Source organism: Neopelma chrysocephalum, unplaced genomic scaffold (assembly GCF_003984885.1).
Source record: "Neopelma chrysocephalum unplaced genomic scaffold, ASM398488v2 Primary Assembly neopelma1_65, whole genome shotgun sequence".
NCBI lineage: Eukaryota > Metazoa > Chordata > Aves > Passeriformes > Pipridae > Neopelma > Neopelma chrysocephalum.
The window spans coordinates 205,009-219,389 of NW_020897722.1; the positions used below are offsets into that span (position 1 = coordinate 205,009).

The window sequence follows — 14,381 nt, forward strand, 5'->3', positions numbered from 1 at the left end:
CAGCAAGGCCCTTAGTGTGCTCTGCCTACACAGACTGCTTGGAGAGAGCTCAGGGGGTGCTCTGGGCCCATCTCTGGTTGCTTACTGGTTTTACAGGGTTAACAGGAAACACCAGGAAATCCAAAACATCCACACAGCTTGGGGTGGAGGAGACAGAACCCAGCTTCTTTTTTTGGCAGGAACTGAAAAGGCTGTTCAGCTTCAGGAGTCATCTTTGAGCACGTGGTTATGCAGTGAGCTGATCAGCACCCAGCTGACCCTTCACCCGTCCCAAGAAAGATGGAATAACCACGGCAAGCTGGAGCTGCTCAGCTCCTCATTCATCATACAGCCTTTGACAGCCAATAAACAGCCACTGATGAGGCTCCCAGCCTGTTCTGAAGGTAACAGGTCACTGGAGTCACAGCATCAGCTTGGCTGCCTTGGATCCTCTCTGCACTTCCTTGCCTCCTCCACAGCTGCTTCACTGAGAAAATCCCACCCAACTCCAAAAGTTTTCCTGGAACACCTTGCTCATCATGAGACAAGCACCCTGATGTGATACAAAATGTAAATTGCTGGCCAGAAGAAGGTTCCCAAGTGACAGTCATCTCAGGGAAAAAAATCCCCAAACCCCACATCATTTGACCTAATCTGACGAGATCTATTCCTCTTTGTCCTCAAGCTTCTGGAGAGAACATAAATGGAAAACACAGCCGGAGTATTTTAAAGCTTATTTTTGTGCCCATGATCATCTCCATCTTCTGGAACTGTGTGACAATCTTTCCTGCTGGCAGAGATCTCCCTTCCCTTTTGTGGTTCAGCCCAGTCCACCCAGCACAGCCTCACAGCACACCCAGGCACAGCAAGTCCACACACTTCACAAAAACACCACCATGACTCTGAGCTGCTGCTCGGGGTGTGATCAGGGGGTCAGAGAGCTACTCACAGCATGAAACCTGGCCTGTGGTTATACCTGACTGATGAATGAAAGCTGGGAAGAGGGCTAGTGAGACCTGCACGGATTCTTGCAGCGACTGATAACAGATCTGGCGGGACTTGGTGGATTCTCCGGAGATACTTTCTACAATATCTTCCAGAACGCTGAGTGTCTGATGGATGATCACTTTGGCTGCAAAACAAGAGAAGTGATACTTCTGCTATGTGCCAAAACTACCCAGAGGTAAGAGGTTCACACATGTGACACTGCATATTTCTAACTAATTTTTAAAGTGATCCTCAATTATAAAACCCCCAAAAGATATGCCCCAAACCAGTCCCAAAATGCAGACAGAAGCTTCTCTGCACCCCATCAGTTCAGAGCTCTCCTCCTACATATACAAACCCTCTAAAGTACTTCCCAAGTCCTGAAGAAATTGTTTGCTCTCTTCAGTTTTTATAACCATGATCTTCATTAATGCTGTTTCCAGCCAATCTTTCTACTACTACAACCTCCCAGCATTAGGCTGTTCAGTATTCCTAATGCAATCCCTGCTATTTAAAGTTTTATCCCCAATTTGATTCCACCTTCCTTGGGAAGACAGTACTTAGATGGAAGAGTTTACAGGCAACCCGGGGTGGGAGTGCCTTTCACACATCAGAAAAATCTCTAAAAATAGGAAGAAAACACCAGTTGCTCCTTTCCCACCCTCCCCACAGGCTAAAAAGTTTCTCGGCAACAATTATTGGAAAATGAGCTTATTGAGGAGCTTCTTGTGCTGCTCACACTGCAGCTGTCAGGCCACATGGTACTCACTGTCCTCCAGCTGCACCTTCCTCTGGGGCAGGATGGCCGTGGCCTTGAGCTGCCGGTAGTCCCTGGTGAGGGCCGAGACGAGGCTGGCGTGGTTGGTGGAGCGCACGGCCCACTGCTGCTCCCCCTCGGGCAGGTTGGGCCAGGGCAGCAGCAGCACGTTGGACAGGGCTCTGCACACCAACACCTGGGCCTGGGAGGGACCAGAGATCGGGGTCACACGCTGGTTTGGGCTGGGAGGGACATTAAAGCTCATTTAAGAAGATGGGGAAGGGCCTTGATTTGAAGCCGTGTGAGGACACTGAGGGCACTTGGGGTGTTCAGCTGGAGGAGACTGAGGGGAGACCTCCCTGCAGTTCCAACTGCCTGGGGAGGGGCAGAGGAGGGGCAGGGACTGAGCTCTGCTCTGAGGGGACCAGGGACAGGACCCAGGGAATGGCTGGAGCTGTGTCAGGGCAGGGTCAGGTTGGATCTCAGGAAAAGGTTCTTCCCCCAGAGGCTGGTTGGGCACTGACCAGGCTCCCCAGGGCAGTGGGCACAGCCCCAAGGCTGCCAGAGCTCCAGGAGTGTTTGGACAATGGGTGGGACAGGGTGGGACTTCTGGGGTGTCCTGTGCAGGGCCAGGGGTTGGACTCGATGATCCTTACGGGTCCCTTCCAACTCAGGATATTCCGTGATTCTCTGATCTCATTCCAATCCCCTGCCATGGGCAGGGACACCTTCCACTAGTCCAGGTTGCTCCAAGCCCCGTCCAACCTGGCCTTGGACACTTCCAGGGATGGGGCAGCCACAGCTTCTCTGGGCAACATTAAGCAAAGAGTTTTACTGTGTCTGCAATTCAACTTTTGTTAGAGGACAACCCCAGAGTGAAGTGACATTTTACAGCTGCTTGACACATCAGCAGTGCTCGCTGTTTGAGGAAAGGGTTCAGAGCAGGTGAGTCCAAGTGAAAACTAACAGCTCTGCAAGGTAAGCAAGAAGCAAAGCTCCAGTATTTAAGGCCTGGAACCAGCTCCCAGCTCTGCCAGACCTTCTCTGATACAGTAAGTCTCTGTTGTTTATGAAAACAAAGATGATTCTACTTTTGTTTCTTCTTGTCTGGTTTACACACTGAGCTTCTTCACTTGTACAGTACTTTATGCTTCCTTGCTAGCACACAATACAACCATGTCCCAGCCTCCACTGTGGCTTTTTAGTACTATAAGCAGAATATATGGTATTTATATTACAGAAGTAATATAAATGCTCCAAGTATATTCCATTTATAGTACTTGGAGTAACTGTAGTACTTTGAGTAACTTGGAGTGAGGCATGTGGAGTGCTAACCTATGTTTCACAGAAAACTCTTCCTGTAGGTCAGAATCAATGTGCCTGTACTGTAAAAATGATGCAGAATCAGGGATGTGTCAGCAAGTGAGAAAGGAATCAGATCTAAGAGGTGCAATTGCATTTTTTCCTTATGCTGTTGCTTGAAACAGATCATTAATTACAAACAGCATCACGGGATATCCACAATACAGAGAGAATTGCTGCCCCTCCGTATTTTTTGAGGTTATACCTTGCTACAGTAAGACCTGAGGCACAGCCTCCCAAGGACACCTGGTGTACACTGAGACATGTCTGAGACAACCCACCTTGTCTGGCAGCCGTTGGGCAGAAGTGTCTGTGATCCTGTTGAACACCTTCTGCACCGCTGGGATGCTGATGAGGAACACCGGGCGCACCGTGGTGGCCAAAGAGACGAGCAGGTGACACGCAGAGAGCAGCAGCTTCTCCTGCACCTGAGAGAGACAGGGTGCTCAGGCTGCCCAGCAACATTCCACCCACAACCAATGTCACACAGGACCAGGACTGCCAGGACCAGGAGGGGGGAGCTGGGGGGGGTCGGGCTCTGCTCCCAGGGAACAAGGGACAGGGTGAGAGGAAACAGCCTCAAGTTGTGCCAGGGGAGCTTTTGGTTGGATACTGGGAAAATTTCATCATGGAAAGGGTGGTCAGGCATTTGAAGAGGCTGCCCAGGGCAGTGGTGGAATTCCCAACCCTGCAGGAATTTAACAGCATATGGATGTGGCACTTGGGGAAATGGTTTAGTGGTGGCCTTGGCAGTGCTGGGGGAACAGCTAGATTCAGCCTTGGAGGGCCTTTCCAACCTAAACAATTCCATGCTTCTATGATTTATTTATCAATTAGAGTGTAAGTCAGTTCCCTTAACACCATGAAATAGAGATTTCCTTGCTTTCAAGCCAAAAAATCATTAGTTTATAAGCCTGTAAATTGCTTATTCTTGAATCAGCTTGATGCACTGTTATTCAGAACTGCTCTTGCTCTCACCCTACGAGACATTTGCTGTGTCTCTCTCAGACCCACCCCCGGAGCCCCAGAGTGGTCCAGAGCAGACCTGAGCACTTGTGGGTCACCTGCTGCAGGTGGAGGCCCAGTGGCAGCAGTACCTTGGAGCTGATGAGGGGGGTGATGGCCTCCAGCGCCGTGGACACCAGAGAGATGAACTGCTCCGGGTTCTGCCGGTGGACTTCGCTGTAGAACTGGGCCAGCCAATGTGCATAGGCCTGCAGGGCTGCCAGGGACTGAGCGTGGCTGGGGAGAGGCACAGCAGCAGTCAGAGACATGGGGTAAAGGGGACACAAAGAGAAGAGCAGAGTGCTGAGCACGGTGGGCAGCTCTGACAGCATGCTGGGAACCAACACTGGGTATTCTCACACAAATTCTCACTTTGTCTTTAAAAATTCCTTACTGCTTTTTTTGTCTTGGCCCTGGAACCTGCACATTCAAGGCATATTTAAAGGTGTGCAGCAACTGGGCTCACCACTGACCCACAATATTGAGACAAAGGTGTGAATTGATAAGGTCAAATTATCATCAACTGGTAGGTTGACTATAACCATACTTCATAGTGACACTTTTATCACCATATTAAGTTTGAGTCAGGATGTTTCAGACAGGTGTCCTCCAAATGTTTGACAAAGTGCCTTTGTTAAGAAAGCACTAAAAAATGGATCACAGGTTTCTTAGGGGCATCAGGCAGAGAAAAGGATGAAAACCCCTCGTTAACAGCTCATGGAAAACACCTCCCAAATTATTTTAAACGAGAAAAGGAAAGAGACAGTTAGAAGAACTCCATCTGCATAAAATTCAGTGCTATTAACTTGGGACTAACAGGAGACATTCAGGGAACTGTATGATGAAATCTAGTGGGGTTTTCAAGGAGCTGCTACAGATGCAATTGCAAAGTAGAATACATGTTCAAACCTTCAATTCTGCCCAAAAAACACCAGCTGGCAGGGAACACGTTTATGCTACACAGCCTTGGGAAGGGAAGGTCTCTGAAAGACTGTCCTAGTGGTGACCTATCACCACCAGCACCAAGATTTCACACAATGTCAACGTCTGGATGGCAGGCAGTCATTTGTCCCAGAAATGGCTTGCACAGCTGGAAGACACATGCTTGTCTTGGAAGCCAAGGACTTGAAACCCTCAACTAGGAAAAACATCTTTTACCTGAGCCATAGATCTGACTTTGGTAGCAAAAAATCCATAAACTGAAACTACACACTGACAGCAGATCCAATGTCTTTACAATATCACTATTGTAACACTTATTTAATCAGTAATTACACTGTAAAAGAATGAGGCTTTTACAGGGCACAATCCCAGTTTGCTTTCAGAGCTAATATAATGGGCATTGTTACCTCTCAGCACAAACATATTTTTCTTTAAATGACCTGAGTACACCCCTTAGAGGAAGCAGTGGCCCAAAATGCTGGCAGCAGCCCTGACTGCCATCAGTTAAAAGAAGGGGTCCTGCTGGTGAGCTGCCAACAGCTGGAGCTGTGTTTCACAGAACAGCTCCCAGCCAGGGGCCAGAGCAGCACACCCAGGAGCTCTGATGCTTCTCCTCCCCACAGAGGTCCCCAGTTTGGGTGCCATCACTTGCAGAGTGTCTCCCATACTCACACATCGATGAGGTCAGGTTTCAGCACAGAGGGGACTGCGGTTTCAATGTTGTACAGTTTAATCTGGGATCCATACAACGTCACTTTGACCAGCCTAGAAGTGAAAACACACGTGGCAGCGTAAAGGGATGGTTGTAATTTGGATGTATACATGCATAAATCAGCTTCAACACCTGATCTGGATGCAGCTCTTCCCCAGTCTGTGTCTATATTTATCTAATATGCAAATAAGATTTAGACCATTTAGTTTAAAATAATTCAGAGCCTATTGCACTGTCTGTGATAAGATGGAACAAGTCTGATGTTCCTGCACGTAAATGAAAAAAATTAATGAAGGCAGCTGTGTAAAGCCCTGAATATCTGCAATTAGCAACTGTGTGCTAATTAAGTTTCTTGGAGGGGAAGAATAAAATGTCTGCATTTCAGGTTTCATAGGTCTTTTCATTTAAGAAAAGAATCACAGAACTGTTAATGTTGGAAAAGACCTCTAAGAATACCAAGTCCAACCCTCAGAAGAGTTTTCAGTGATTTGGTTTCCAGAGATACAACTCTAAAGCAATCATACTCTACATGTCATTTCTTTGCATCACAAATGCAGATGCTGGAAAACAAGCATCTCAATGTTTTCAAGTAAATGATTTTATTTGATCCCTCCTATTAGTTATTTCTTTCATAAAGGACTTGGGAAACTTAGAATCATAGAATGGCCTGGGTTGGAAGGGACCTCAAAGCTCATCCAGTTCCATCCCCTGCCATGGGCAGGGACACCTTCCACCAGACCAGGTTGCTCCAAGCCCCGTCCAACCTGGCCTTGGACACTTCCAGGGATGGGGCAGCCACAGCTTCTCTGGGCAACCTGTGCCAGGGCCTCCCCACCCTCACAGTGGGAAGCCACTGCCCCTTGTCCTGTCACTCCAGGCCTTGTCCCAAGTCCCTCTCCATCTTTTTTGTAGCTCCTTCAGGCACTGCAAGGCCACAATCAGGTCACCCCCAAAGCCTTCTCTTCTCCAAGCTGAACAATCCCAACTCTCTCAGCCTTTCCTCTCAGCAGAGCTGCTCCATCCCTCTAATCAACTTGGTGCCTCCTCTGGACTCAGTCCAGCAGCTTGTCCTTCTGATGTTGGTTCCTCCATATCTGGAGGCAGCTCTGCAGGGGGGTCTCACCCGAGGGGGCAGAGGGGCAGAATCCCCCCTCCCCTGCTGCCCACGCTGTGGGATCAGCCCAGGTTGGTTTTACAATTAAGGCTCTGGCCGTCAAGTTCTTCATATCTCAATTCACCCACAACAAGGAGAAGCAGAAAAAGCCCCTTGTTTTTCACACTGCAGAGCTCCTCGTGCTGGTGAAGGGACGGGAATGCCCTGTACCCACCTCTCCACCACAGTCAGGGCGTCGTTGAACCTGGCAGCGAACACGTCCCCGATGAAATACTCAGCCAGGCGCCCCACGGCCTGCAGCAGAGAGCTCAGGTCCCTCAGGGAGCAGTGCAGGCGCCTGCAGTCGTTCTCTGCAGTGATGTTCAGCCTGTGCCCTGGAACGACAGCACAAAGGCCTGAGTGTAAATTATCACTTGTCCAATAACCACGGACTGAGCGCCGAAAATTCACATTTGTGCAAGAAAAAAAAAAGCCACGTAACTTTGTGACTAATACTTACAGCTCTTTGGGACAGGAAGCTACAGGAAATGCAAAGTTTATTCTGATTACATTACAATCATTCTTCTTAAATTAGCTTGGCAGCAGGTCACAGTTCAGATGGCAGCACTGTCCATGGGACTGAACTGGGAAAGACACTTCCAACTGCTCTGACAACACTTCAAATTCCTCTTTAAAGGCTGATAAAGATGTTCCAAACTCTTTCAGCCTTTTATACCTTTATTTTCTTCTATATGATATTAATACCTACGCAAACAGGAGCCTTTTTGGTTATCTGCTGCCATCAGAAGTGATCCCAGCCCTGGAGAAACTGGTTATCCACATTCCCTCTGCTGGCTACAGTTCCAGTGATCCAGCAGCACATTTGGAACAGTGAATTTGCTTCTGATGTGAAATGTGTTATGTATTTTCATATTTCTCAGATACAAGAAACAATCCAATAACTAGATCTGCCAGTCTTATTGCCCACACAGTCCTCCTGCTGCTCGGGTGTGGATATCTGGGCTCAAACACTCCAGAACTTTCACTAAAAAACAAGTATGTTCTGTAACACCACCTTTCAAAGAAAATCAGACTTTCTTTCTACTCACTGTATTTAATCTCAGATTAAGCTTTCAGCAACAACCTCTCAATTTTGTGCCATCAACACCAAGAACTGTCTAAACACAATCCTGTGCCAGGTTCTCTGGGATGACCCTGCTTGAGCAGGGAGGTTGGACCAGGTGACCCACTGTGGTCCCTTCCAGCCTGACCCATTCTGGGATTCTGTGCTACAACCCAGGGCTGAATCCACACCTGCATCTGAGCTGCTGCTTCTGATCCAGCAGTGAACAGGGTGGTGTTACAGCACTAAAAGCCCACACATTGCTTATCCTAGGGCTGAAATGATCCTAAAAGTGGAAGTATTTTTTCCAGAACTGCTCATACAACAACTGCCATTCTGCCATGTGCAGCAGCACTGAAGATGTGACAGATTCCTTTACTGGTCACACCAGAAAATTTCAATATTACTTTAAGCTACCTTAACATCCCTCATGCAGATCTCACTACTATTGCTTTCCTTATTTCTCAGGAAGGAGCTGTAGTATTTGATGTTGCACACCTGCTCTTAACACACCTGGTATCTTCATTTCAAGCACTAGAACAAGGAAAGAACCATACCAATAAAGGGAAATCACATTATTAGGTTTTTGTCTGCTGTTGGAATTTAACTACTGAGCCATTACACACCACACGTGCTCAGATCCTCAGTGAAACATGGAAGAAGAAACACCAAATGAGGTCTGGAGTGTTTCTGCAATCATCAGTCAAAGAGTGAAGATCAGAGTGCTGCACAGTGATTATTACCTGTCCCTGAAGTGACCACGAACTGCTGGAGTCCCAGATACACTTCCAAGTTATCCTGCAGAACCGGAAACTAGAAGAGACAAGAAACAAACGTGATTTTGGGGCCTGGCAGACAGTTCACACCCAACTACTGATTACTCTGTCAGAGCAGAGTTTTCTGATTTCTCCCTAGAGCCTTCACACAGACATTAGGAGGAAGGGCAGGTCGCTGGGGCTCTGGGCTGATCCTGCATCCCGCAGCTTCCCAGGTCTTGGCAGCTGTCAGGGGAACAAAGATCACCCTGAAGGCAACTCTCTGTGGCAGCTCTTCTTTTCCCACAAATACCAGCCATCAGCCTATCAAGATAATGGTCTGACAAGTGGGAGTAAGGGCACAGCATGTCACCACTAGGAACATACAGCTGGATGCACAACCCAGCCCAAAGAGAGCAGAGGAATGGCAGAGTCTGTAGTGCAGTCAGTCTGTGCTGAATCCACTTCACCTGAATGTATCAGCTTCTCAGAATGAAGCTCTCAAAATACTATGCAACCAGAAAGTTGAGTTCAGTGCCTCTAACAGAGTAGAGAAAGGAAGCAGTGCAGCACTCTGCCAGCAGGCTGCAGGCTGCATCAGCTGAAACTCCATAGGGAAAACAGCCAAGGGAGCAAACAGCACAGTCCTTGTGCATCCTGCTGTGGGAACAGTGTCAGTCCAACTCCATCACTCAAGAGTGACAGCAAACAAGCCAGGTCCTGGTGATACTTCAGCTGAAGAACATTTTTTAGTCCTTTCAGTCTGGCTCTATTTAATTTCTACAGCCAAAAGTCAGCACATTCAAGGTAGTTGGTTGTATGGAAGTTCACTCCATCAGCAGAAGGAGCTGCAGCCCTTCCTTGCCCAGCATGGGACAGAGTAATGGCAACTTGCTGTCCACTGTTTTAATTATTTGCTACTGATGGACTGCATCCCACAGCCCTGCAGACACCATGAAAGCACCGTGACCTGCTTGAGAACCTCCCACATCACCCAGTACAACAAGAATGAACAATGCAGGGCTCAGGAAAGCTCTCCCTGCCCAGTTTCCAACATGCTGTGCCTAATTAACAGTGGAGTGTCTTTGTATAACTGCTCCAGGGGAACTATTTAAAAACCCAGTGTTTTCCTCATGTGATTGTGTTACTCCAAGGAAGCCACATATGCTCTCCTCCATCTGACCCATATGTTCCCTGAACACTCACTCTCTTTGTGCCTCCTGCTGGCTCACGTTGTGCCACCACCCTGCACAGCACTTTCTACTTTTGCTCACTACTTCAGAGCTTCTAGTGCTTAGTTTCTTAAATAAAAATATCAATTAAAAAGGCACTTCAGGTCAGCCATCTTCTGCCTCTGCAGCAGCTCAGTTTTCTCTGCTTCTTGGGAACACAGTTAAGAGGCCAAGGTGTGTGGTATCCCCAGCAGAATTAATGCACTTGATCTGAGATCCCAATGCTGTTTCTCCTCCCATTCTCCTCACCCAGCAAAAACACAGTGACTACTCTGAATTTTGGGCTACATTTACAGCCTCAAGATCTCCTCCTCAAAAACTGTTGTGATGCTACAAACCCAGACAACTTTTACACCACCAAAGTTATCAACAGCAGCACTGGCTGGAGAGAAGCACTTATCCATGTTTACTGGATCTACTTCCCAATTGTCCCAGGCACTCTCTTCAGCATTTATATCTACCCTTTCATTTAAACAAAGATTCCACTCTTCAAACTCTGATAATGATACTCATCTGCCCAATTCACAGGCTGCCTCCAAGATAAAGGCCAAGATAAACAGCAGGGAGAGGCTGCTGCCAAATGTTTGCACTTGGAGAGATGAGACTCTCTGAAGAGCTCAGTGTCCAGCAAGTTGGACTTAGACACTGGAGCACTCTCTTCAAAACACACCAAGAAATCCAACGAAACATTTTTTCCCCTTGCCAAGCTTTGCATCCAAACCCAAATTTCCCTACTTTTCTTGGCACTGAGACATCTATCAAACAGCTTGCAACAAGCTCCAACAGTTGGTGCTCATTTCACACGGGACTTCTGGCCTGGATAACTACTTGTTATAAGTACTTACGAGTGTGGAGAAGGCATGAGATGGCAAGAGCTCCATGACTTTGGCCACCACTTCCAAGCTCTGGCGCAAGTACCGCTGCCACTCCGTCTGCTGCTGCGGGGAGAGACACCAGGTAAGGACAGCACTTCCCAAGGGAACAGAGCTCTGGGGACACTGGGAGGGCTTAATGGATGCTTGGGACTAGAGAGCTCCTTGCCAGAGCCTGGCTTTTGGGGACACCCAGATACTGATGATATGATTCGAGATGTCTGATGGAGAATAATTTGCCAAGCTGTGTTTGGGGTGTGTGTTTCCCTGGAGTGATAACGGCACAAGGTCTCACTCCCAAAGCACAGCCACTGCTCAGATGACAAACACCTGTTCTGCAGCACAATCTGCCCTTCCAGGGCTCTGGCCTCATCCATTTGGCCACCTACTCCACTTTTACATTGATCAGTATTTAAGATGATCTTTACCAACACCAGCTTAGGAGAAATAAGCTTAAACAAAAGCACCAACAATATCTACGGGTTCAAGCCTTTGTCTCAGAGATATTTCATCATTTAATTTCCAAAGCAACCAGACATGGAACCTAATGTCTCTGACAGTCAGAACGTAAGGATTTGTATTTTCCCCCCCATCAGAACCAAGTTAAAATTGAAGGTTCTATCTTAGTGTGACTTTAAACACATTTTTGTCAAAAGCATTTCAAGCTGTTTTACCCCTCAAACCCCACACACAATGGAGAGAAGAAGCAGCCATGTGGCTTCGTACTCCAAAGTACAAAGTCTGGGAAAGACATTCCAGGTGCTAGCAGTGCAAGAGTTAATACGTGGACCTGCAGCTTAGTCTCTGTTCAGCTGTGCTCCTTACATCATCATCTAGTGTCTCGTCATCCAGCTCCTCCAGCTGTGCCTGGTTATACCTGAACTGGATCCGATTCAACACCTCTGTCAGCAACAGAACCAAGGCATCTTCGTACCTACAACCATGGAAGGACAGAGAAAGAGTTGAATAAAACCCCTCCAGCAACAGAAATATGTATAACAGAGGACAGTAACACCAGGCAGCTCCTGGGATTAAGGGTGTCAGGTCATTTCAGACCACAAGGAAAGAGCCTTGACAACACCTGATATCCCTCTGCCTCTGAAAGGGAAAGGAAGGACTCTTAGCAACAGAAGCAGCCCCAGAGTTCAAAACAAGAAAGGTGGGAGCAGCTTGCCAGGAATAACAACAGATGTCCATGAACAGGAGGAACCAAGAGCCTGTTGTTGCCTGAGCTGCTCCTCGGCAGCCTCTGCTCTCTGGGCACTGAGTGAGGAGCAGATGGACCAGGGCAGTTATTGCTGCCACCCCAAGGCTGTGTGTGCTGCTATCCCCCTTTCCCTACACTTTTGACAAAGGAATTCAGGCCCTTGTGCTCTGAAACAAAGCCAGCACTTTTCCTACTTTAGTACTGTAACACTAAAGGCACGTCACTGAAATATCCCTTCATGTCTGGGAGCCAGGAAGCTGGTACAGAGCACAGGAGCCCCTCCTTCTCACTGAAAATAATGCCAAGCTGCAAAATCAGCACAGAGCCACCTGAGCATGCAATAACTCCTGGTGCCACAACACCAAAGTTTGGGATTTCAAGGGGGGTTGGTTTGATTTTTGTTTTGAAAATCCCCTTTCTCAAAGCAGCTGGGGTCTGATAAAAAAGTCCTACTCTTTTCTATGGTAAATCAGGATGAAAAATGAGGCAAAGACTAAGAGAGATTCAGAGCATGATGCAACAGAAGCGTCAGCCCTGTCAGTTGTGTCACCAGCCAGGCAGCTGAAAGCTCTGTGCAAGGTGGTGTAACCCTGGATTTGGCAGCTTCTCTGGGAGTAAAAGTCGTGGCGTGTACAAAATGCAAAGTTTCTAAACCGCAGAACAGGAAATTTCATCTGTGCTCCTGTGGTGTAACCACTTCCAGACTGCCAAGCTCAGCGTTCACACGGCTCAGGGAGTGCAAGGAGCTGGAGCTGTCACTAAGGGCAGGTGGCTCTGACAAACAGCACCAGCTCCAACCACTTACAAGCCTTTTTTATTTATTTTGCAGCCTCACCCATCCCCTAGAGATGCTATTTGTTACAATTTTCCCCATAACAAGCCCTTTGATAGGAAGACAACGAGCATCACACGTGGATGAAGAGGAGCAGAACACGAGGGCTGGGAGCAGCAAATTAGGAGCAAATCATAAAGCTCAAACACAAATACCTACTTCTCAAGAAACTAAAACCCCACACTTCCCATGCTGAAAGGAAGCACTGTCTGGTGTCAGGCAGTTCCACATTTCTTTGTGGTTATGGTGCCAGGCTCTCCTTCAAAAACCAACTGCTTCTATTTGGTGTGCTCAGCTAAGCTTCCTTCTGCACTTGGGGGAACACAATATGGCACAAGCCATGGTGCTTTTAAACCTCAAAAACCTGAACAAGACACCAGATTTTTAAAGTGACAGCTAAGAGACTTTTCTCAAAAGAGAGCCTCCCATTTCAGGATCAGCATCTACAAGGAAGAAGTGCCAACCACTGTTGTAAATAATACACACAAGCATTGGGGGTAGCAAGTGGAACTCTCAACTCCCAAACACGTCTATATTTCACAGGAACACATCCTCTATTTAAACAGGAATTTAAGAATCCTAATTAAATAAAAAAAATTCTAATTAATTAAGTAGTTGTATAAGCTGTGTGAACACTCTAAGTACTCAGTAACTCACTGAACACTCAGCAGGTGACTTACTCTGTGGTCTCCTTCTCTAACGTGCTTTACAATTTGCTAAAATGTGCTCCAGTTCTATTTTAGAATACAAAGGTTCCTTCCTCTGGCTGCAAGGTTCACACACAGCACACATAAGTGACAGTTTCTCTACCCAAACCTGCTCGGTTTGAATTCTTTTGAATGAGTGAGAAACACTGAGGTTTACACTTATTATACTTCACCATTTTAGAAACAGAAAGGACTCAACCACAACAGTCTATTCCTCACAGCCCTTGCATGGTGATCATGAAGTCTCTTTGCTGCTGGATTTTTTTGGGAAGCAAAATGGATCCAGAGGAGAGGCTTGGGCATTTGCAGTCATTTCTCACTCTCCTCAATTCTTTTATCACAGAATCACAAAATGGCTTGAGTTGGAAGGGACATTAAAGATCATCTTGTTCCATGCCCCTGCCATGGGCAGGGACACCTTCCACCAGGAGTTCATATCTCCTAGTCCCAATTCTTCAGGCACTGCCTCCTCTATCCAAACCTCTCGTCTGTTTTGTTCTAAACTTTGATGATTACAGCCAGAATTTTAGAATGTATTTATGCAGTTTATTCTCATTAGCTGCCCACATGTCTGGAGCTCAGTGTTTCCTTTCTTGGGATGAACTACTGAGAAAATATTCAGCCAACCCATCCCTGGAATGGCTTCATTTCTCCTCTTCCATTTGGATTTGGGCTTCTGAAACATAACTTCTGGAACACAGGACATGTGCCAGCTTGGCCACAGAGCTGAGTGAACATTTCCTGTCACTAATTTTTGACAAATATCACAGCTATTTGAAATCCTTCCCTGTGAGGGTGGGAGGCCCTGGCACAGGT

At 47.2% G+C, this 14,381-nt stretch overlaps 1 protein-coding gene across 2 annotated transcripts in view; it reads right to left on the reverse strand.

Moving 5' to 3' along the window:
* Window positions 1-14,381, reverse strand: part of XPO6 (exportin 6) — a 54,508-nt gene that overhangs the window by 6,581 nt on the left and 33,546 nt on the right. The window contains exons 10-18 of one of the 2 annotated variants that reach the window (XM_027683549.1): window positions 11,645-11,753; window positions 10,793-10,882; window positions 8,704-8,773; window positions 7,073-7,232; window positions 5,705-5,797; window positions 4,183-4,327; window positions 3,367-3,513; window positions 1,736-1,925; window positions 956-1,111 (exon numbers count right to left, since the gene is read on the reverse strand). In XM_027683549.1, the coding sequence (XP_027539350.1) occupies window positions 956-1,111; window positions 1,736-1,925; window positions 3,367-3,513; window positions 4,183-4,327; window positions 5,705-5,797; window positions 7,073-7,232; window positions 8,704-8,773; window positions 10,793-10,882; window positions 11,645-11,753 (1,160 nt within the window). Of the gene's footprint in view, window positions 1-955; window positions 1,112-1,735; window positions 1,926-3,366; window positions 3,514-4,182; window positions 4,328-5,704; window positions 5,798-7,072; window positions 7,233-8,703; window positions 8,774-10,792; window positions 10,886-11,644; window positions 11,754-14,381 lie in introns of both variants that reach the window. The other variant, XM_027683548.1, reaches the window with a different exon arrangement.